This window comes from Anguilla anguilla, chromosome 19 (assembly GCF_013347855.1).
Source record: "Anguilla anguilla isolate fAngAng1 chromosome 19, fAngAng1.pri, whole genome shotgun sequence".
Taxonomy (NCBI): domain Eukaryota; kingdom Metazoa; phylum Chordata; class Actinopteri; order Anguilliformes; family Anguillidae; genus Anguilla; species Anguilla anguilla.
In genome coordinates, this window is record NC_049219.1 from 9,258,273 (window position 1) to 9,280,777 (window position 22,505).

Below are 22,505 nucleotides of genomic sequence, written 5' to 3' on the forward strand. Positions count from 1 at the left end.
AGGGGGGTTTGACGTCCGCCTTCACCCCCGGCAGGAGTACATCGCCAAGAAGTTCTCCATCATGCAGTCCCAGATCGGGTACGAGATCCTGGCGGAGGACACCATCACCGCGCTGCTGCACAACAACCGGAAGCTTCTGGAGAAGCACATCACCGCCCGGGAGATCGAGACCTTCATCAGCCTGCTGCGCCGCAACCGCGAACCCAGGTCAGCGGGGGGAAAGGGCGCGGGAGCCACACTGCCCCCTGCTGGTGCTTCAGCAAGGAGGTTTTATTAACGCCGCGAAGCCACAGAGATGATAGAATGGTCAGGTGGTCTGCTCCACCAACATTCCAATTGGTTGAAAATTCTGAGTGTTAATTGAGAGGCATGTGACCTAGGACAGTATCGTGGTACAGATGGTCTATACAGTAGTATAGCGCCAGAAACTTAACACCCCTCCTGTACCCCCAAATGCTTTATTTTCACATTATATCGGCCTAGGCCTTTGGAAGTGAGAAACACCCTGTGCTCTGATTGGTCGGGAGGGAGTTCACTCGTTTGCGTGTGCGCGTGTCGTCACAGGTTCCTGGACTACCTGTCAGACCTCTGCGTGTCCAATCTGACGGCCATCCCCATTACCCAGGAGCTCATCTGCAAGTTCATGCTGAACCCGATCAACGCAGACATCCTCATCCAGACCAAGTGAGTCTCCCCCAGTCCAATCCACTTTTAAGAGAGGAACGGCTTTATCTGGATCAGATTGTCTTCTGCAGTGTGTGAGGCACAACGCATTTACCTTTGGCAGTGGTGAGGTAGACATTTTATCATAGCTCACCTGAATAGGAACATAAGAGCACATATGATATGAACAGGCCACTGGAGCAGCAGTCTGCACGCCTTGTTTACTGACAAATTAGAGCCTGTCGAGCACTGCATGGCATTGACTTACTGTAAAAACCCCCATGGATCTCTGTCTCTACTGCATGACCTGGGAACCTGTTAAAAAAATTTCCATGTATGGAAATACTTTCTGATATCCTGGAGGAACCCACGTTATGCTCTTCTACTGGCAGAAGTCAACCTGAAAAATGTATTTGTGGTTCACTTGGTTAATGACTTTAAAAACCTCGGTCACGCTCGCGGTTAGCGGTTCACGGGCGTTAGCGGTTCACAGCCACTCCAGTGCAGCGGGAGGCCGGCGTTGGTATTCAGACGGTACCGCTGCGCGCCCGCCGCCGCCGCCACCGCCTCCTCTCTCCCGCCTCCTGACTGCCGATGCACTGTCCGTGAGCAACTGTGGGCGAGGTGCCCCCCCCCCCCCCCCCCCTCTCTGCCTGAATTATTAAGTAGGGCAGCGCCGCAGACCCGTCTGCTTTTCAGAAGCTGGGCCCGGAGGCCAGGCGCGGGGTGCGGAGTGTGGGGCACAGGCTCGCCACGACGAAACGTCCCCACGTCTTCTAGGTTTTTACCCCTCTCTCCCTGTACTTCATCCCTCTCTCTCTCTGTACTTCATCCCTCTCACCCTCTCTCTCCCCCTGTATTTCATCCCTCTCTCCCTCTGTATTTCATCCCTCTCTCTCCCTCTCTCCCTGTATTTCCCTCTCTCTTTATCCCAGTTCCCCAATTATTTCTCTCTCCCCTAGCTCTCTTGCCTTTGTTTTTGCATTATTTGCATATTATTGCGCATCAATACAGCCCAGTAATATTTAAATACACTTATCAGTCAAACAGTAAAAACACTTGACAGTCAAATAGTAAATGCACTTATCAAATCAGATTTGGAGAAAATATACTTAAAGGTCTGTGGGAACATTGTATGGTAGCTATTCTGTAGTTCAGGTGTTTTTCCTTGTTTGGTGTTTAGCTATTCTAGGCCTGTTTCACGAAGCAGGATTACTGAGTTAGCTGCATAACTTCACTGAGTAAAACTCGGAACTCTCCCAAATCTGGAACATGGACTAAAAAAGAGCTGCTCTGGGTTGTACGCACACTCTTAGAATGACATACGGGTTAAAGGTGCTCAAATCAGGCTAAAGTGCGTAGTTATTTTATACTATTTTCAAATAAAGATATCCTGCATAGTATGCCTATAAATATTCAGAGAAGACCTGGCGGATATATCTGTGAATTCTAACTGGCCCCGTTGCTGTTCTTCTCTCAGGCTGATTCCCCTCACAGAGAACGCTCTGGAAACGTCGCTGCTGCACGACGAGGCGGAGGAGGAAGAGGTGTGGCTTTACTGGATCGACAGCAACAAGGAGCCCCACGGGAAGTCCATCCGCCACCTGGCCCAGGACGCCAAGGGCAACCACAAGCTGGACGTGGACATAATCACCTACTACAGGTGCAAGGCCGCGCCCTTCTGCTTGGGTCTGACCAGTGATGAGTCCTCCTGCTGTCCTCCGTATCCTACTCACTATCTGTTGTCGTCTATCTCTCACTCAATCTTTCGCTCACTCTGTTGTCCTCTCTCTGTCAATCATGCTCTTGACCTGTCTCTCACTCACTCTCTGTTCTCCTCTGTCTCTCCCTCACTCTCTGTTCTCTCTCTCTCGCTCACTCACTCTCTGTTCTCTCTCTCTCACTCACTCTTTTGTCATCAATCTCTCACCCACTCTTGTCCTCCATCTCACTCACGTTCTTGTCCTCTATCACTCTCTCTCTCTCACTCACTCACTCTCTCTTGTCCTCCCTCTCTCTCTCTCTCTCACACGCGCCCACTCCCCGGCCCCGCCCTCCGCAGGTACCAGCTGAACCTGTTTGCGCGGATGTGCCTGGACCGGCAGTACCTGGCCATAAACCAGGTGTCGGGGCAGCTGCCCGTGGAGCTGATCCTGCGCTGCATGTTCGACGACTGCCTGCCGTACAACCTGCGCGCCTCCTTCTGCCGCCTCATGCTGCACATGCACGTGGACCGCGACCCCCAGGAGGCCGTGGTGCCCTGCCGCTACGCCCGCCTGTGGACCGAGATCCCCTCCAAAATCTCCATCCACGAGTGAGTGAGCCCCCACCCCCACCCCACCCCACCCCACCCCGGCCCCATCCGCCCGCCCCAGCTCCGGCTCGCCCCCGGCCACGGGCACGGGCACGGGCACGGGGACTTTCCTCCTCCTTTCCAGAACGTTCTGAAGGGGGCTGACTTCCCCAAGCCGGTCATGGGGTTGTTTAGCGGGGATGTTGAGACTCTTTTAGTTGAACAGTTCCTGTTTTGTTTTTCCATTATGACTTGATTCATTTGTTTATTTACTTGTGTGCGAGCTAAGGCACGCAGCCTGCAATTCTGGGTAATTGAACGTAATTGCTGGGCGTGGTCTATAGAACAGCCTATGGCTATGTTTGGAGTTTTGTAATTATTATTTTTTGCAGGTCTAAAAAAAAACTATTGTCTTGCTGTTTATCATTTTTTTTTTTTTTTTTTTTTTTTTTTTACTTGCATTTGTGTTCATTTATTTTTCTCTTTCGATTAACCCACTCTTAGTCAAAAAAACAAAAAACAAAACTGCTAGTTAGTCAACCAAGATTTTCTTTAGTTGAAGGCCCTAGTTCTGAGCGCAGTTGCTCTGGAGGCTGTCAGTAGTTTGCGGTTCTTCCTGATTTTTCATGATTTATTGGGACATAATATTTCAGACCCTAAGTGGCTGTGGGGCCCAGAGTAATTTGGCTTTATTCTGGAACATTCTCTCCTGCTCTCGGCTGTCTAAAGCTCTTAGCAATAATAATGAATTGCATTTGTGTACATTTACATTTTTTTTATTTCGTGGTCTCATAGCGCTTTACTAGAGGGAGCCAAACTCACCTCAGCCGCCAAATAGCAGCTGAGTCATGAACGGCAGCTATTTTGCGGTTTCGAAAACGAGCGTTTACCGATTATTCGGGAAAACTGTGTTAAAATTAAGGCCCTGTGAAACTTCATCCCCTCCATTTTGGCTTTAGCAAACACGTGAATAAGAGCTGTCTCACTTATTGTGAGTTTTGACATGTTGTGAGTTTTGACATATTGTGAGTTAATGCCATTCACACTACAGTTGTACCGTTATTCTCTCTCTCTTTAAGTTAATCCTGTCTTCACCGTGCTGATTTGCCTGTAGTTGTTATTACCTCTGATTTATTTTCTAAGGTACATTTTGATCTTTGGCCCAAGGCTACGTTGGCACTGCGCCTAGGAGTGCTGAACCCAAGCACGCGCTCCTACAGGACTTGTGGCTAATAAGTAAACAAGTGAACAGAAAACCAAATAGACGGGGTGGCGTGCGTTGGCGACGTGACTTGGCGGGCACTGGGCTAGGCTACGGGGCGAATCAACAGGGCCCATCCACACACTGAAATAATACCTTAACAGCAGCGCAACCCCCTGCCTGTTGGTGTGGTCAGTGAGAATGAGGTGACGCACCAAGGCTTTCTGATTCAGTCATTAAACCCCTTCACGTGGCCCCGTCTCTCCTTCGCATTGGGATATTTTAGGAAATGATCTGATGTGCCTGCCAAGAGTGCAGGCCTGCTTTGAGACACCTCTGTGCCGGCTGAATTAGTCACGCTCACAGCTTCCTGGCGGCTCTCTGAGGGGGTTTGAGACTGTCAGGATGACGGTCGGTGGTGTTGTGTCGCTGATTAAGCGGCAGTGACTTGAGAGAGAAGTCCTGGGAGAGGACACCGAGGAAGCGGTCAAACCCGGTCACCGCTAACCCTCGGCTACACCGCGTCACTGCTAACCCTCGGCTACAGTGCATCCCTGCTAACCCTCGGCAACAGTGCATCCCTGCTAACCCTCGGCAACAGTGCATCCCTGCTAACCCTCGGCAACAGTGCATCCCTGCTAACCCTCGGCAACACTGCATCCCTGCTAACCCTCGGCAACAGTGCATCACTGCTAACCCTCGGCAACAGTGCATCCCTGCTAACCCTCGGCAACACTGCATCACTGCTAACCCTCGGCAACACTGCGTCACTGCTAACCCTCGGCAACACTGCGTCACTGCTAACCCTTGACAACACTGCGTCACTGCTAACCCTCGACAACACTGCATCACTGCTTCTCTCTGTTCTCTCTTTTCTCTCTCTCTCCTCTCTGTGAGCACTGGGCAGTAGTGTTCAGTAGAGAGCTTTTTTTTAGAACAGTAGTGTTCACTGGAGAGAGCTTCTCTCTGCGTGAAGGCCAGTCCTTGTAAAGGCTACATTCATTGGTGTTGATTGGCAGCGTACATTTACTGTAGCCAAGCGAGAGAGGCTCCTTACTTGACGCACGCAGACCTTTCAGTTCCTTCCGGAACATAGGCTATAGATGTATCGGTTCCATCCTGTTCCGTCCTCTGCCATTCACTCTCGTTGTTGCCATGGCAGTTCCCCCCCATATTTCGTAACTAGCTCTGTGTCACACCTGCAGGCGGTCTTGGGTCTTTCTCTGTTCTGTTTCTGTTCCATTTGGGTTGCCATGTTAGGGCCCGTTTTGTGAAGGCTTTATTTTTTTTCTCCTTAAGGTATGTCCTGTCTAAACGTCATCTCCGTATTTTATGTTGGGTCTTGTTTTGTAATTTCCCACAGCATACTCATTATTTTCCCTTTTGAGGAGTCCATACCTTGTTGGGAACACGCGTTGAGTCGATTTGATTTGGTTGATTTGATCTGAATTGAACTGAACCGAGTCTTTTCACTCTCTTTGGCCCGCAGGTACCACTACGAGTGCACGGACTCCACGCGCGACACCATGAAAGATAAGTTTGCCCCCACGATGGAGTTTGTGGAAGAGTACCTCAAAGACGTCGTCAGTCAGCCTTTCCCCTTCGGAGACAAGGACAAGAACGAGCTCACCCTGGAGGTAAGGAGCGCTAGAGCACTCAGGCCTCAAACACGGCAGCTTTAATTTTACACTACGTTACAGGCATTTAGCAGACGCTCTTATCCAGAGTGACTTGCACAACTTTTACACAGCATTTACACTGCATCCATTTATACAGCTGGATACATGCTGAAGCAATGCAGGCCAAGTACCTTGCTCAAGGGTACAATGGCAGGGTCCTACCAGCCCAGGGAGCTTTAATGAAATGGGGTGAAATGGCGTGACTGACGCTTCACCGTCCGGGTGGTCTCTCCTCTCTCCCTCCGCAGGTGGTTCGCTTGGCGCGTAACCTGGTCTACTTTGGGTTCTACAGCTTCAGCGAGCTCCTGCGGCTCACGCGCACCCTGCTGGCCATCCTGGACATCGTGCAGCACATGCCCAACTTCATGGACAAGATCAGCAAGGGCCCCGAGTCGGGTGAGCGGCTTCAGTTCTCCACCGGTGCACAGACGGCGAGAGAGACTAGTGATGTGCTTCATATATGATCTAGAGTACAGTGGCTATGGAGACGAGTAGTGTGCTTCATATATGATCTAGAGTACAGTGGCTATGGAGACGAGTAGTGTGCTTCATATATGATCTAGAGTACAGTGGCTATGGAGACGAGTAGTGTGCTTCATATATGATCTAGAGTACAGTGGCTATGGAGACGAGTAGTGTGCTTCATATATGATCTAGAGTACGGTGGCTATGGAGACGAGTAGTGTGCTTCATATATGATCTAAAGTACGGTGGCTATGGAGACTAGTGATGTGCTTCATATATGATCTAAAGTACGGTGGCTATGGAGACTAGTGATGCGTCTCAGATATTCTCTTTTTTGTCGTTGTGACTACCGCGAATACTGACAATCGATTGGCCGCCAGGGAACAACGTGATGCGCACCATCCACGGCGTGGGGGAGATGATGAGCCAGATGGTGCTGAGCCGGGGCTCGGTGCTGCCCCACCTCCTGCCCGAGGGCCAGCCGGCCCCGCGCCACGCCAAGGCCCCCGGCCCCCCCGACTGCGAGGACGTGACCGTCATGAACACCAAGCTGAAGATCATCGAGATCCTGCAGGTCAGGAGCGCGCCCCGCTCCCGTCCGGCCACGGGGGGGGCCCTTTAAACTCGCCGAATCCCTGAAGCTTGTAGTCTTCGGCAAAATCGGCCACTCTCCCTGCTGTCGACCATTTGAAATTTTCATTGGGAAAGGAGAGTCACTGCAACATGGGTGTCTGTTTCAGAGCTCATCGGCGCTAATTATAATATTCAGTTCGGTGAGATACGGTTTGTTGGGGGGCGGGGAGTTGGGGAGCGGGTAGGGGGGCGGGGGTGTTCTTCACTCTCATATTGGGTTGGAGGAGAGCCCTTGCCTATGTCTGCCCTCTCCTGGATCAATGGAGAAAAGTGCAGTGTTGGGCGTGGATACTGTACATTTGGCGATTGGCCATTCTAAAGTGGGAGGAGAAAAATAGGGGGATGTAGCATGAAAAAAAATAATGTAAATGCGATGAACATACGTATATAAACATCATGAAGGCTCAGATGTAAGGATTGCTCAGTTAGGGCTGCGCTCATGTGGCTAACGGCTCTTGTGAACGCGTGACGTTTCGTACAGCAGGCGCTAGCCGTGTCCTAACGCCGGCGTTCCCCCCCCCCCCACAGTTCATTCACAGCGTGAGGCTGGACTACAGGATCACCTACCTGCTGTCCATCTACAAGAAAGAGTTTGGAGACAGCACCCTCTCTGACAGCTCGCTGTCCGTCAATGACATTTCGGGGCAGTCAGGTGAGGCGTCCTTTCACGCTGCCCGGTCCGTCGGCCTGTCGTCTGCAGATATGCCCCACTCCGAGCTCTGCGGTGGTGTGGAATACCCAACTCCAGGCTACGTGGCGGGGCGTGGAGCGCCCTGCAGTGGTGTATTTCGTGAAGTGGTTTGTGCCACGTATACCAGAACTGCTTGCTGTGTACTGCTTTACTTGAGTAGAAATGGCTCAACGCTCAAGTACAATAAGTCATATTTGTGTTTTAACAGCACTTTGTTCACTTAAATTTCTGGCTTTGTTTTCAGTTGTAATTCATATTTCATATTTAAACCTGGGCTTTAAAAAAAAATCATTGTTATTTACTAATTTATCCTCCTTGCCTGTGCAGCTCCCGATCCTGATATAGACTTGATTGCAGCCCAAGCTGAGACCATGTTCGCTGGAAGGTAAGTTTTGCACAGCTGTGTTGCGTTGATGCAGGTGTTTGTTAGCGCGTTAGCGCTCTGCAGTGCGGATGTGCCGAGTTGATGCAGGTGTTTGTTAGCTCGTTAGCGCTCTGCAGTGCGGATGTGCTGAGTTGATGCAGGTGTTTGTTAGCTCGTTAGCGCTCTGCGGCGCGGATGTGCTGAGTTGATGCAGGTGTTTGTTAGCTCGTTAGCGCTCTGCAGTGCGGATGTGCCGAGTTGATGCAGGTGTTTGTTAGCTCGTTAGCGCTCTGCAGTGCGGATGTGCTGAGTTGATGCAGGTGTTTGTTAGCTCGTTAGCGCTCTGCAGCGCAGGTGCGCTGAGGCTCCGTGCTAACCCTGCGTTCTGCGGCGGTCAGGTGCAGCACGGAGAAAAGCGCGGTGGAGCTGGACGATGAGGGAGGCCGGACCTTTCTGAGGGTGCTGATCCACCTCATCATGCAGGACTACCCGCCGCTGGTGTCTGGCTCTCTCCAGCTGCTTTTCAAGCACTTCAGCCAGAGAGCCGAGGTGCTGCAGGCCTTCAAACAGGTACAGTCTCAGTGCTCCTATAGACCTTCAAACAGGTACAGTCTCAATGCTCCTATAGACCTTTGAACGGGTACAGTCTCAATGCTCCTATAGACCTTCAAACAGGGTGCAGCCTCAATGCTCCTATAGACCTTCAAGCAGGTACAGTCTCAATGTGCATATAAACCTTTGAACGGGTACAGCCACAATGCACCTATAGACCTTCAAGCAGGTACAGTCTCAATGCGCATATAAACCTTTGAACGGGTACAGCCTCAATGCTCATATAGACCTCCAAACAGTTGCGGTTTCAATGCACTTTATAGACCTTCAAACAGGTACATTCCTATTGCCCATATCGGGTGTCATACAGGTACATACCCAATACCCCTATAGGGATTCCTAATGCCCCAAAAAACTATCTAACAGGTAAGTTCCAAAAACCCCTATAGACCTTCAAGGGGCCCTTCATAGACCCCGCATAGATCATGTTATAGGTCTAACGTATGTTCCTTCGAGCATATGATCCTCAAAGTGGTATGGTCCTAATACCCATATAGTTGTTTTACCCACGTGTAATCATATAGAGTACAGGAATGATGCTGATATGGTGATAATAGCTGAAGCTTATCCTAGCTTCTATGGCCTGAATTTTCAGCGAGTCAAAAATCATTCTAAGAAACTATAGTTTTTATTCTATGCATCCACCTCTGCATCTTCGTTATTCCTGCATCCGACATTTTGCAAGCAGGGTGTTTTGGGAACATTATTTGTAGGTAATATTAGGTGTGCAAAACCTTGTTCGGGCCTGGATCAATCCAGGAAGTCCCAGCAGCAACTGCTAAGTTGCAGCAGCAGCATTGCGTGGTCAATGTATTTAGCAGGCCGTGCGGCATGATTGAAAATCAGAGGCGGTTCCTCTCTGTCAGTTTAAAAGTTGTTTGCAGCTTCTCGTTGGCAATTCCAATTGGTTTTCACATGCTGAAAATCAAAGTTGTGCAATCAGCTTTTTGTTTCATTTGATCTTAAAGTGAAGTTTGAAGTTTTTTTTTTTTCTTTCTTTCTCTTCCTCCGCACCCTCACCCCCCCACCCTCACCCCCCCCGCCCCCAGAGAATTTTTTTTTAATGTTTGGTTCGGTTTTTGAAACCCTGTAATGAGTGCCGTTGTAAGTGGTGAATTTATCCCAGGAAAGCAGTGTCAGATAAGCAGCTTTGTGGAACCTACCCGGAGACATTAATTGGTTGGCTTTTTTTCTGTGAGGCCTTCGTGTCTGAAATAATGACCAAATGAAACTTTGGGAGAACTGGGTTTTTCCATTAAATGGCCGGCGGGATTCCTTTGTGGGCCGTGACTGGGGGGGGTCCGCTATCGGCGCCGTTCGGGCGTGTCTGAGACACTGACCCATTTCAAGCGACGACTGAAGACTCACCTCTTCAGGCTGCACCTCTCCCCATCCCTCCCTACCTCCCTGTAATCTCTTAAATGACTGTAAGCTTAGGGTTGTAACTATGTAGCTGTTACGCAGTCACTTTCCGAGTGCTTTTACCCAGAGCGGCTAGCAAAAGCGGTCAATATCAGCGTTAGTCTCAGAAACGGCAGTACCACCAAGCAGGAGCAGAAGGCCCATGTGACCCAGGGGGAACGCTTCGCCTGCAGTAGTCACTGTGCGGGTGCAGGCGGACCAAATGGTAAATGGTAAATGGACTGCATTTATATAGTGCTTTTAGCCAAAGCGCTTTACAATTGATGCCTCTCATTCACCCATTCACACACACACACACACCAACGGTGAAAGGCTGCCATGCAAGGTACCGATCGCCTCGTTGGGAGGAATTAGGGGTTAGGTGTCTTGCTCAGGGACACTTCGACACGCCCAGGGCGGGGGATCGAACCGGCAACCCTCCGACCAGTGATGATTAAAAAAAATTAAAAAAAATACAAATTGAAATTACTGAAACCCTTATTGGAGTTTCTCATGTTGGTTTGGAAACCTGTGCATCAAAGTAGATTGTTGCATCTCTTTTATAACTGACACATACTGCTAATTGGCATTCAACAAAACGTGACTCACCTGCGTAGCTGCCACACACACACACACACACACACACACACACAGGCACGCACCCTCACATGTACACGTGTGTCGAAAAGCACTCTGAGGCCCCATTTAACTAGCAGCCATTTTGCTCGTAATTGGAGTATAACAGCCTAATGGCAAGTGTAGGTGGTTGCATACAGCCTTTGCTATTATTTCACTGTTCCCATAGCAACAGACGTACAATGGTCACCCTTGTCAACGGGGTAGCCCCGTCAGGTGGATTGGGCGAGACGGCACGCTCGGGACGAGACCGAGACACCAAGGGCCGGCTGTCCTTAGCGCCCCGCGCCGCCTCCTTCTTTTTTCATAGATCTTCCTGGGGGCGGGGCAAATGTAAAACCGGCCGTTCTTGGATCCTTTCCGGTTTAAGCGTTCACAAGACCTTCTGCGTGCCGAGCAGCAGCAGACCAGACCCTGGGTCAAATACGTACTTGTTGTGGATTCAAATACTTTTCTACGCTCTACTGATCTTGTCTGAATCAATTAGGCTCATAATTGGTGAAAATGTGGATGCTTGGCCACTGAAACTGGCCAATCTGTGTAGATAATGATGAGGGAAGTCGTCAGCAGAGCAAACGGTAACGAGCCAAATCATAAAACATAAGTCTAAGGGGAAAAAAAAAATTCTGAAAGAATTTAAACACATGTAGCTTAACAACCTTAATTGAGCAGGAGGTTGGCTGTACCAGACACCAACGTTACACAAGGGGGGTCCCCCAGGACCGAGTTTGAGGGGAGCAGTCCTCCGACGGAGGCCAGGTTAGCGCGATGAGCACAGTGCTGTGGCCTGATGCCGCTGTGTCTCGCCCGCCGCAGGTCCAGCTGCTGGTGTCGGAGCAGGACGTGGAGAACTACAAGCAGATCAAGACCGACCTGGACCAGCTGCGGCTGACGGTGGAGAAGTCGGAGCTCTGGGTGGAGAAGAGCGGCGGCTACGGCAGCGTGGAGCTGGGGGACAGCCAGGGCAAGGAGCAGAACGCCGAGGTGCGCCCCCTGCAGGCCATCCCCGTGATGCTGTCAGGTTCACAGGGCTCTGTTCTGTTAGAAAGAGAGTGTGTGTGTATGTACACTTGTGAGCTCCATAATGCTTGAGACTCCACAATTTTAGAATTCACTTGTGGTTAAGGAGCAGATTCTCAGCTTTTATTTAAGGGTACAGCACTTTTTATAAAGACACCCCCCCCCCCCCCCATTTCAGGTCTGATCAGTCACAGGCGTGTTCAATTGCTTCCTTAGTGTGGGTGCATGTATAACAGACTATACCACACATTAAAGGGGGAGCCTGTATTCCGAACACATTAAACTGGGAGCCTGTATTCCGAACACATTACCCAGAGTGCCTGTATTCCGAACACATTACCCAGAGTGCCTGTATTCCGAACACATTACCCAGAGTGCCTGTATTCCGAACACATTACCCAGAGTGCCTGTATTCCGAACACATTACCCAGAGTGCCTGCATTCCTGCTGTTTGTCCTTCAAATTGACAGGAAACTGGGATCCTGAGTCCAGTGCAGGACGGGAACATCAAGCCTCAGATCGACAGCGACAAAGCGAACAACTACAACATCGTCAAGGAGGTGAGCAGCTGCCGTGGCGCCCGTTCGAACACCTGTCAGTCACTGGCTTCCGTTAGCAGTACTTGGCAAGCAAGATAACACAGATTCACTGGTCCATTCATTTCGCTGACTGACTAAAATTCAAATTAAGATTATTACATGCTTTGGAAAATTCACAACTTTTTGAATGATGGAGTCCTCTTTTCGCTGACCTGCGGTGTCTGGCCTCCTTGCACGGCTTGATGTTCTCCTCGCATTTCCTGGTACAAAACACTGCTTTTCAGATCCTGCTGCGGCTCAGCAAGCTGTGCTATCCCAGTAAGAAGAGCCGGGTGCAGCAGCAGAGGCTCCTGAAGAACATGGGGGCCCACACTGTGGTGCTGGACCTGCTGCAGATCCCCTATGAGAAGGTAACTACTAATGCTAGCCCTGCTGGATGATAGCTGTGCTAATACTAGCCATTCTGGGTGATTGCTGTGTTGGTACTAGCTCTGCTAGGTGATAGCCGTGCTGGTGCTAGCCCACTGTGCGCTTCCCCACAGACTGACCAGAAGATGAACGAGATCATGAACCTGGCTCACGGTTTCCTGCAGAGCTTCTGTAGAGGAAACCCCCAGAACCAAGTTCTCCTCCACAAGCACCTCAACCTCTTCCTCACACCAGGGGTGCGTACACCTCTCCTCTTCCTCACACCAGGGGTGCTTACACCTCTCCTCTTCCTCATACCAGGGGTGTGTAGACCTCTCCTCTTCCCCACACCAGGGGTGCGTAGGGTTACGTTGTTGGTAAGCTGAGCGCTGGGTCCACACTGTAGCAGTAGGAAAATGGCGACCTTTTGTTACATTATGTTAGGTTATGTTAAAAACGTGAACCATGCTCAATGAAACTAAAACCCTACAACCCCGCCCCAGCTCCTGGAGGCCGAGACCATGCGCTACATCTTCATGAACAACTACCACCTGTGCAACGAGATCAGCGACCGCGTGGTGCACCACTTCGCGCACTGCATCGAGACGCACGGCCGCCACGTGCAGTACCTGCGCTTCCTGCAGACCGTCGTCAAGGCCGACGGCAAGTACGTGAAGAAGTGCCAGGACAAGGTCATGACCGAGGTGAGAGGTCGTTGTCGTGGCAACAGGCGGGGGGAGCGGGGGGGGGGGGGGGGGTGGGGGCTTCTATTCCTGAACAACTTCATGATTCTTAATTATGTATGCGTGTGTGTGTACGTGTCTGTGTGTGTGTGTGTGTGTGTGTGCGTGCGTGCGTGCGTGCGTGCATGTGTGAATGTGTGTATTTTTATCACATTTGAGGACCTTGTGAGTTTTCAGTGTACTGGAAGTTACAGCGCTCCATCCTCCTGTCTGTATGGGAAAGGATTGGCCTGATGACCTTGCCTTTGCATCAGTGTTTCCTATACAAGAAAGGAGCTGACTCTGCGATTTTATGAAAAGCAATGATTTTCAGTCTCAGTGATCAATTTCGCAGTGTTGAGCCCTGGGGTGAGAAGGTGCTGGAATGTTTACACCCCCGGGCTAAGCCTCATTTCACACCTGGGGTTGGGGTAGAGCCAACATTACTTTAACCCGGGTGCTGATCAGGAGTACCGCCAACTTCTTGAGAAGTGAGAACTCTGGAGATGGCTATGGCTATGAGGATATCCAGACTGCTGATTTGCCCCCGGTTAAAGGAAGTGTGAAATGTTATTATACGGTGAAATCTACCAGGCTTGAAAAAAGTTTTGCATCTGTGTGAAATGACATGAAATGAAATGACACCTGACCGCACCTGGCCACACCTGATGACTCCCAACTGTACCTGACCACACCTAATGACTCCTGACCGCAACTGACCACACCTAATGACTACTGACCGAACCTGACCATACCTACCGGCTCCTGACTGCACCTGACCACACCTAATGACTCCTGACCACACCTACCGGCTCCTGACCGCACCTGACGGCGTTTGTTTTGCGGCTCCCGTCCCCCAGCTGGTGACCGCGGGCGAGGAGGTGCTGGTCTTCTACAACGACCGGGCCTCCTTCCCGCTGCTCCTGCAGATGATGAGCTCGGAGCGGGAGCGGGCCGACGCCAACGGCCCGCTGGCCTACCACAACACGCTGGTGGAGCTGCTCGCTGCCTGCACCGAGGGCAAGAACGTCTACACCGAGCTCAAGTGCAACTCGCTGCTGCCCCTCGACGACATCGTCAAGGTGGTCACCCACGACGACTGCATACCCGAGGTAAACGCCGACTCCGCCGCGCGAGGACAGGCGAAGAATGTACCTGAATTACTCCTGTTAGTCAGTGGCTCGAGACCAGTAGTCACTTGAAGAGGACACTTTCAGCCTCCTCAATTTACAGCTCAGCAGCCACCACTGTAAGCAATGCTGTAGTCTTTAGCTGCATATAAGTGTCTATGGAGCCTTGCTGCATTGGATTCATCTCTGCTTCTCTTCACTTTTTCGTCATTTCGTCCAAGGTTCTTCTAACACCTCCCTCGCGTCTTTGTGAATCCAACGCGTTGCCTGTAGAGAAAATGTGTTGTAGTGACATTACGAGAAAATTGGCACTTGACATCATACATAGCGTCCCGCCTTACCTAATCTATCCGGAATGGTCATGTCATGCGTGAACAGACTTGACACAGATGTTTTTTTCCCCCTATGGAAGACCTATGTGCGAACAGGGCAAACCACATGAAACGTTGTGGGAAAGTTCTACCTGTGGTTCGGTCCACCCCTGCCTACCGGCAAACGAGTTAACTCTGGGCATCGTCCGTTCCCCAGGTGAAGACCGCGTACGTCAACTTCGTGAACCACTGCTACGTGGACACGGAGGTGGAGATGAAGGAGATCTACACCAGCAACCACATCTGGAAGCTCTTTGAGAACTTCCTCATGGACATGTCCCGGGTGAGCGCCCCCTCCCAGCCTGTGGAGTTAGCGTCTCCTTAGCGACTGCCCCTGAGCAGGGCTTTTTTTTTTTCTCTTCAATGTTGTATTGCTCTGGCTGGCTGAGTTCCGTGCTAACTTCAGTACATACTGAATCAATAAATGGGTCGGTTCAAATCAATGGTATTTCTACGGTTTCTGATTAGATTTTTTTTGTTTTTGTGTTTCTTGTGGGGCTTTGCTGTGGATGTAGTCTGTGTAGAATTTGTACTTTAGTTCATAGCATAGTTAGCACGCGCTAGTTCTTTTTTTTTTTTTTTTAGTGATGTTTCCTGTTTGCTCGCTGATCTGGGGAATGTTGTTTCCCAGGTTCAGCCCCGTGGCTGATCTCATTCAGGTGCATTGGCCTAGTGCTTCTCCTGTATCGCACGTTGCTCTGGATAAGAGCGTCTGCTAACGGCGCGTAGTGTGAATAACAGGGTAGTCAGAGCTTATTCTGAAGGTTGGGGGATCCATCTTGGCGGTTTGCAGAGGTTTGTCAGGTGTGTAAAGATGTGTGTAATCCCTCCAGGTGTGCAACAGCACTACGGACAGGAAGCACGCGGACACCGCGCTGGAGAGATACGTGACGGAGACCGTCATGGCCATCGTCAAAGGGTTCTTCAGCTCCCAGTTCTCGGTCAGCAACTCCAGCCTGCAGGTACTGTCATGGTGATGATTAGCAGACTGTACCAAACTGACTCCTCTGTACCTGATTGTGACTCCTCTGTCCCAGACTGTGACTCCTCTGTCCCACTCTGTGACGACGACTGTCCCAGACTGTGACTCCTCTCCTCCAGACTGTGACCCCTCTGTCCCAGACTGTGACCCCTCTGTCCCAGACTGTGACCCCTCTGTCCCAGACTGTGACTCCTCTCTCCCAGACTGTGACTCCTCTCTCCCAGACTGTGACCCCTCTGTCCCACTCTGTGACTCCTGTTTTACAGACTCCACAGCATTTTGACTGTACCCCCCCCCCCCCCCTTCTCCCTCCCCCACCCACAGACCCACCAGCCCATCTTCATCCAGCTTCTGCAGTCTGCCTTCAGGATCTACAACTGCACCTGGATCACTTCGCCTCAGAAATCCAACATCGAGGGCTGCATCAAGACGCTTGCGGATGTGGGTGCGTCACACTGAATTTGAGCAAGTTGTCGTGTTCAGTAATAAAGCTGAATACTATTCGCTCTGGAGACATTTGACATCTGAAACGGTGTAAATTTTTAGTTTTACTCATTTGAATATTTTAGTCTGGTTTTTGTCAACTTAGTGGTTTTAGTCATCGAAAACTTACAGTTTTAGTCCCACTCAAATGAAAAATTATTCCGTTTTTTTTTTTTTTTTTTTAATGGAATCTTCTTGGAAATTATTGCTGACTGGCCTTGATATGCACACGCTACAGTCATCATCAATCAATTTCTTCCCGGAATTTTTATAAATCTTGTTATTATTACACATTATCATAGAAACGTTGGCTCATGCTCTGTTTGCAGGCCCCTTCCCTGTGTTAATATGGAAGGAAATTGACCTATTATGGAACTCCCTTCCGGTAGCATTGATCCATGTTTGAGTCACAGGCCACATCTTGCTCTATGCGGGGGTGATACCTGAGTGGTGAATAAGGCAACAGCTTCATCACGGTGGGGGGGGGGGGGGGGGGAGGGGAAACAAACCAGGCGCTAGCCGGTGGGGAGGGGAAACGAACCAGGCGCTAGCCGCTCCCTTGTGCTCTCCAGCGAAGAACCGGGCCATGGCCGTGCCGGTGGACCTGGACAGCCAGGTGAACACGCTGTCCCTGAAGACGCACACCAACATGGTGCAGCGGGCGGCCAAGGGCTGGCGCATGACCGCCCGGGCCGGGCCCCGCAAGGAGCCGCTGGGGGCCCCCGACTACAAGAGCATCATCGAGAAACAGCAGGTGTGTGAGAGTGTGTGTGTGTATGTGTGTGGGGACGTGTGGGGGGGTGTGTGTGTGTGTGGGCGGGTGGGTGTGTGGGTGTGTGTGTGTGTATATGTGTGTGGGGACGTGTGGGGGGGTGTGTGTGTGAGTGTGGGGGGCGGGGGCATGTCTGTGTGAGTGGGGGCGTGTGTGTGGGGGCGTGTGAGTGTGTGTGTGTCTGTGTGAGTGTGTGTGTGTCTGTGAGTGTGTGTATGTGGAGCAGTGTGGTGAGTGTGTATCTAAGTGTACACTGCTCTGAGGGTGTAGTGCTGTGTGTGGAGCAGTGTGGTGAGTGTGTATCTAAGTGTACACTCTGCTCTCAGGGTGTAGTTTCCTGTCTGGAGGAGCAGTTCCATCCCAAAGTGCAGGCCGAGTTCTCGGTGCTGGTGGACGTTCTGCACAGCCCGGAGCTCCTGTTCCCCGAGGCGGCCCGGTTCCGCTGTGAGAGCGGAGCCTTCATGTCCAAGTGAGCGTCCTAGTGCCCTTACCCACAGTGCAGTGTGCACTCTCTCTCCTAGTGCCCTTACCCACAGTAGTGTGCACTCTGCCTCTCCTAGTGCCCTTACCCACAGTACAGTGTGCACTCTGTCTCTCCTAGTGCCCTTACCCACAGTACAGTGTGCACTCTCCCTCTCCTAGTGCCCTTATCCACAGTACAGTGTGCACTCTCTCTCCTAGTGCCCTTTCCCACAGTATAGTGTGCACTCTGTTTCTCCTAGTGCCCTTACAAACAGTACAACCTTGATTCATCAATAAGACTGAATTTAAATTTTGTTGATGCAGTATTTCCGTTCAATAAGGCTGAATTGAAATGTTGTTGAGGCAGTATTTCAGTTCAATAAGACTGAATTGAAATGTTGATGATGCGGTATTTCAGTTCAATAAGACTGAATTGAAATGTTGTTGATGCAGTGTTTCAGTTCTGTTGAAGGCAGGGACACTGGGTGAAGGAAGCGCCGTGACTCTACTCTACTCTCTCTCTCTCTCTCTCTCTCTCATCCAGGCTGATCAAACACACCAAGAAGCTGATGGACAAGGAGGAGAAGCTGTGCATCAAAGTCCTGCAGACGCTGTGCAAGATGCTGGACAAGAAGGAGACCTTCGAGGAGCCGGTGAGCGCCGCGCGCGGAAACGTTAGCGCTGGGTTTGTCACGTCGCCGTCCGTACCGTGACCCAGGTCACGCGGACGAGCGGAGCGGAAATGCCTGTCCAGATTGTACGTATTCGTTTTGGATTCAAATACAATGTTTCTACGCTTTACTGATCTTTGTCTGGCGTATTGGAACCAATGAAATACTCTCAAAAAAGTGCAAGCCCCGCCTTCTGGTCATATTGGCAGGCTCAAGTTACGCCAGGCAAGATCAATGGAGCACAGAAAAGGATTTGAATCCAAACCAAATATGTATATGTGACCCCGTTCTGATCTCAACAGGCATTTGAGATGCTCTAAGGTCCCTCTGTGGGATCAGTGGTCCTCATACATCAGAATTGTTTTCGAGGTTTGGTCTGGGCCCCTTAGTTCCAGTGAAGGGAAACCTTAAAGCTACAGCACACAATGATGTTCTAGAGAATTGTGCGCTTCCAGCTTTGTGGCAGCGGTTTGGGAAGGACCCTTTCCCATTTCGGCATGACAATGCCGCCGCGCACAAAGCAAGATCCACGCAAAAGTGGTTTGCCGAGTACGGTGTGGAAGAACGTGACCGGCCTGCACAGAGCCCCGCCCTCAACACCTTTTGTCTGAACTGGAACGGCCAGCTGCCAGCGAGACCTCGTATCGCGACATCAGGGCCTGACCTCACTCTTGTAGCTGAACGAAAGCGACTCCCCCCACAGCAATGTTCCAAAATTTAGTGGAAACTCTTTCCGGAGGAGTGGAGGCTGTTACAGCAGCAAAAGGGGGCCCAACTCCACATTACTCCCCATCGTTTTGGAATGCGATGTTCAACGAGCGCATTTGGATCTGATGTTCACATACTTTTGGCTGCCTAGTGCACATTATTATTTTTATGGCTTACAATATTTTACATGCAATCCGTTTGTACAGCTGGAGGTTTGCTTGGAGCAGCCCAGGTTGAGTACCTTGCTTGACGTCAGTAAATCAGCTAGGAATGAAGTCCACTTCTCTACCCATTACCCCCACACTGCTTAATCAACAAGCCTAATAAACTCTGCTTCATTGTGTGTGGCTTTCTTACATTTACTCTGTCTACAGCACCGTCTCAGATTTAAAGACTTAGCAGTCGTGATGCGTTTTTTTTTTTTTTTTTAATCCAAAGACCTCGCCCTCATTATATTCTCGCTAGAGAATTATGGCCCGAAATTGTATGAAAAATAAAACACACAACCGTATATTTTTTCTTTTTCTGGGCGGGATGTGTATTCCTGACATGGAGTCCTGACGTGAATCGATACTCCGTTTAAACATGAATGTCCCTCGTGTCTCGTGCACTGGTTAGTCTTAACGGGGACGCCGGATTGTTCCGGCTGCAGTTGCTGGGCACGTTGTAGTCAGGATAGTTAGCGATTTTCCGGATGACATCAGAACGCTAGCGTTTGTGCCAGCGCGGCGGCTGCGGCGGAGCGCGCTCAGTGTGGGAAACTGCAGTCGCCGGCGATATTGTTGTGAAGAGCCTTCTCAGACGCGGTGGGACGACGGGAAGGGGAGGCGGGGAGGCTGGGGGGGGGGGGGTGCATTAATGGCGCATGCGCGTGCTCGGGGGGGAGGGAGAGGGAAAGGGAAAGGAAGGGGGGGGCTCCCCGTCATCAGTATTCCGGCTGCGGGGAGCACCGGATTTAGCGTCTCCGCGGTTACATAAGCGGCCGAGGCGCATGAGGACAGACGGAGGCGTGAGCTCGCTCGCTCGCGCGCGGAGCTGGCGGGAGGGGGGGGGATCGATACCGCGGTAAAGCCGGGCTCCGCAGCCCCGCCCCCCCCCTCTTTCGCGGCGTACCCCGTTTGCACTCTTGTCTGGGGACGAGGCGAGGACAGGCACTGAAATGCCCGTACGTGACCGTCACCGATGCGCAGCCTTCGCCCGTCGCACAGGGAAACAGTCCTTCTGCCGTCTGCTCTGAGAGATCCGTCTTTGTGCTTCTGTTACCGTTCACCTCATCTTTACTGTCACACCAGGCCGGCCAGCGGAGGACGGGCTCCCCTCTACTGCCGGGTTCATCTCCAGATTTATTTTTTCCCCCTCTCCCTCCGTTTGAGGGTCTTTTCTTCCCCACTGGGGAGCTAGACGAAGGCACACTGGCCCTGTATTCCAGGGGTTCCCAAAACCTCTCCTCCGGTACCCCCAGATCCGGATCCGTGTGCTTAATGTGTCCCATCTCAACCGCGTCTGATACGAGTTGCGTCGGATCCGTCTGGGGGTCACCAAGGACAGGCTTGGGAACCCCTGCTCTAGACAAGTGGCTCTCAGTACCTGTGTACACTGGTCTCTCTGTATGCTGATTTTGTAAGCAGGGCATGTGCAGTAATGCAGTCTTGTGTGTCTTCTGTGTGTTTAATTCTGTCTAATTACTAGCAATTCTGAGCTAATTAATTGGTTCATTCTTGTACCATCCACCAAGCAGGGTATTACATGTGAACTTGTGCATTATTAGTAGTAGAAAATAATTTCATGGTTTATTTCCATGTCCTACGCAGGTGCATCAAGACCCTGGTGCACCTAGTTGTAAAGACACCTCAGCAACATCTTGCTGTTCGGTGGCAACAGTGTTACAACTTCCCTGCTCATTTTGACGAAGTAGCAGCAGCTCTCGATGTGGTGCGGTGGTAGTGTCTGTCTGGCACTTTCGAATGCAATCCGAAGCTTTAAAAAAAATGCTGGAAAATTCCTTTAGCGCATAAATGCCTGTGTTCGTTCGAGGGTTTGGAGTGGCCTTAATTATGAGCCAATCAGCGGTATTTCGAGTGCCGCGTGTATGTTCGAAACGGGGGAGGTTTGGGTCGCTTTGGGGCTCAGAAGTACGACCCGTACGAGAGTGAAGGGGGAGCCATGTTAGGTGAGGCGAGCACGCGGTCTGTTGTCTGGCGACGCTGACGATTAGCATTCCACACAGGCGCGGCCCTGAGAAGCCGGCTAGCGGCGGGTTCCCCGCGCGTGAGCATCGCGCTCGCGACCCCCCTGATTCCTGAAAAGGTCAAAGGTCAAAAAAAAAGTGCCGTTCGATGCAGTTTAAAAGTTGGACAGAGGGCTCGACGAGACGGCGGGGAGATGCGTCAGGTGGTATCCAGGTTTTATTTGTGGGCTGTGCTGGGTCAGCAGCTCCTGTGCTGGGTTAGGTCCTGTGCTGGGTCGGCCCCCTTCTACGGGTAGAAAACAGACGATACAAAGAGTGGAGCGGGCAACACATAAAACCCCTCCGAAGATCCTAAACTATTCATACAAGCGTGTAGCCTGAACAAGGGACACGAAGACAATATCATGAGAGACCGTTCCAAGAAAAGGCAAAAGCATGAAAGGCAAATGCTCGAAATGTCGGAAACGATTTTGCGCCTTTTAATTTCTCTAAAGTGGTGAGCGGAGGAAATGAAAGATTAATGTGCTCCAAGAGGTGACCTGGTCAGAACCTGACCTGGGGATGCTGGCTGTCCTCGTGAATAAGATGCGTTTGAAATATATTATACAGTGACCCTCTAAAGACCCAAGCGCCATTCCCACTTGGCCTTCTGTCAGTCACCTTTTTGTGGGGGGGAGAGGGGAGAGGGGGGTGGGGGCACCAAATTAAGCGAAACCAGATTACCGCTTTCTTCCTTCGTTGACTAATATGTTAAAAAGCACAGGTACAGTGACTCTGAGCTCGGCCTGGCAGTGTGTGTGTGTGTATGTGTGTAGTTGTGTACCTGTTTGTGTGTGTATGAGTGTGTGCGTGTGCCAGTGTGCGTGTGCACGCCTATTTGTGTGCGTATGAGTGTGTGCATGTGGCATGTGTGTGTGCCTGTGTGGGCACGTGCGTGTGCGCGTGCGTGGATGTGCACGTGCGTGGGCGTGCGCGTGTGTGTGTGTGTGTGTGTGTTGCCCTCAGAGTGGCGCTGCTGTCTGACTTTGTGCCCTGGAGAGGAGAGTGCGAGTGAGAACGGGAAGGGGGGGGGGTGGTAGAGCGAGACAAAAGGGGGGGGCGAGAAAAAGAGAGACTGAAGAGGTGAAGAGAGGACGGTGCTTTCCCAGGGGGAGCTCTGGGTCATGTGACTGGCCATGTGAGCGCTGGGAGAGCTGCCAGCAGTCGTCGGGCGGGATTGGGAGAGCAGCCGTCAGCTGAGCCCATGAGGCGACAGGGGGCGTGGCCAACTGCAGGCCTGTTACGCAACAGTCTGCAGTGTCTGAGCCCACTGTCACGAGGCTGGCCATGTTCCCCCCTCTCCCTCTCCCTCTCTCTCTCTCTCTCTCCCTCCCTCGCTGTCTCTCTCTCTCTCTCCCTCTCTCTCTCCCTC

General features: G+C 51.3%; 1 protein-coding gene across 2 annotated transcripts in view; it reads left to right on the top strand.

The window, feature by feature from the left end:
* Nucleotides 1-22,505, top strand: part of itpr2 (inositol 1,4,5-trisphosphate receptor, type 2) — an 87,089-nt gene that overhangs the window by 38,196 nt on the left and 26,388 nt on the right. For both annotated transcript variants that reach the window (XM_035402253.1, XM_035402254.1), the window contains 22 exons: nt 35-207; nt 565-684; nt 2,144-2,326; nt 2,726-2,977; nt 5,647-5,794; nt 6,085-6,232; nt 6,682-6,875; nt 7,463-7,586; nt 7,953-8,010; nt 8,388-8,559; nt 11,455-11,622; nt 12,129-12,218; nt 12,482-12,607; nt 12,740-12,862; nt 13,109-13,309; nt 14,188-14,439; nt 14,986-15,111; nt 15,662-15,790; nt 16,135-16,255; nt 16,866-17,047; nt 17,392-17,534; nt 18,072-18,180. In XM_035402253.1, coding sequence (XP_035258144.1) covers nt 35-207; nt 565-684; nt 2,144-2,326; nt 2,726-2,977; nt 5,647-5,794; nt 6,085-6,232; nt 6,682-6,875; nt 7,463-7,586; nt 7,953-8,010; nt 8,388-8,559; nt 11,455-11,622; nt 12,129-12,218; nt 12,482-12,607; nt 12,740-12,862; nt 13,109-13,309; nt 14,188-14,439; nt 14,986-15,111; nt 15,662-15,790; nt 16,135-16,255; nt 16,866-17,047; nt 17,392-17,534; nt 18,072-18,180 — 3,342 coding nt within the window. The remainder of the gene's footprint in view (nt 1-34; nt 208-564; nt 685-2,143; nt 2,327-2,725; nt 2,978-5,646; nt 5,795-6,084; nt 6,233-6,681; nt 6,876-7,462; nt 7,587-7,952; nt 8,011-8,387; nt 8,560-11,454; nt 11,623-12,128; nt 12,219-12,481; nt 12,608-12,739; nt 12,863-13,108; nt 13,310-14,187; nt 14,440-14,985; nt 15,112-15,661; nt 15,791-16,134; nt 16,256-16,865; nt 17,048-17,391; nt 17,535-18,071; nt 18,181-22,505) is intronic.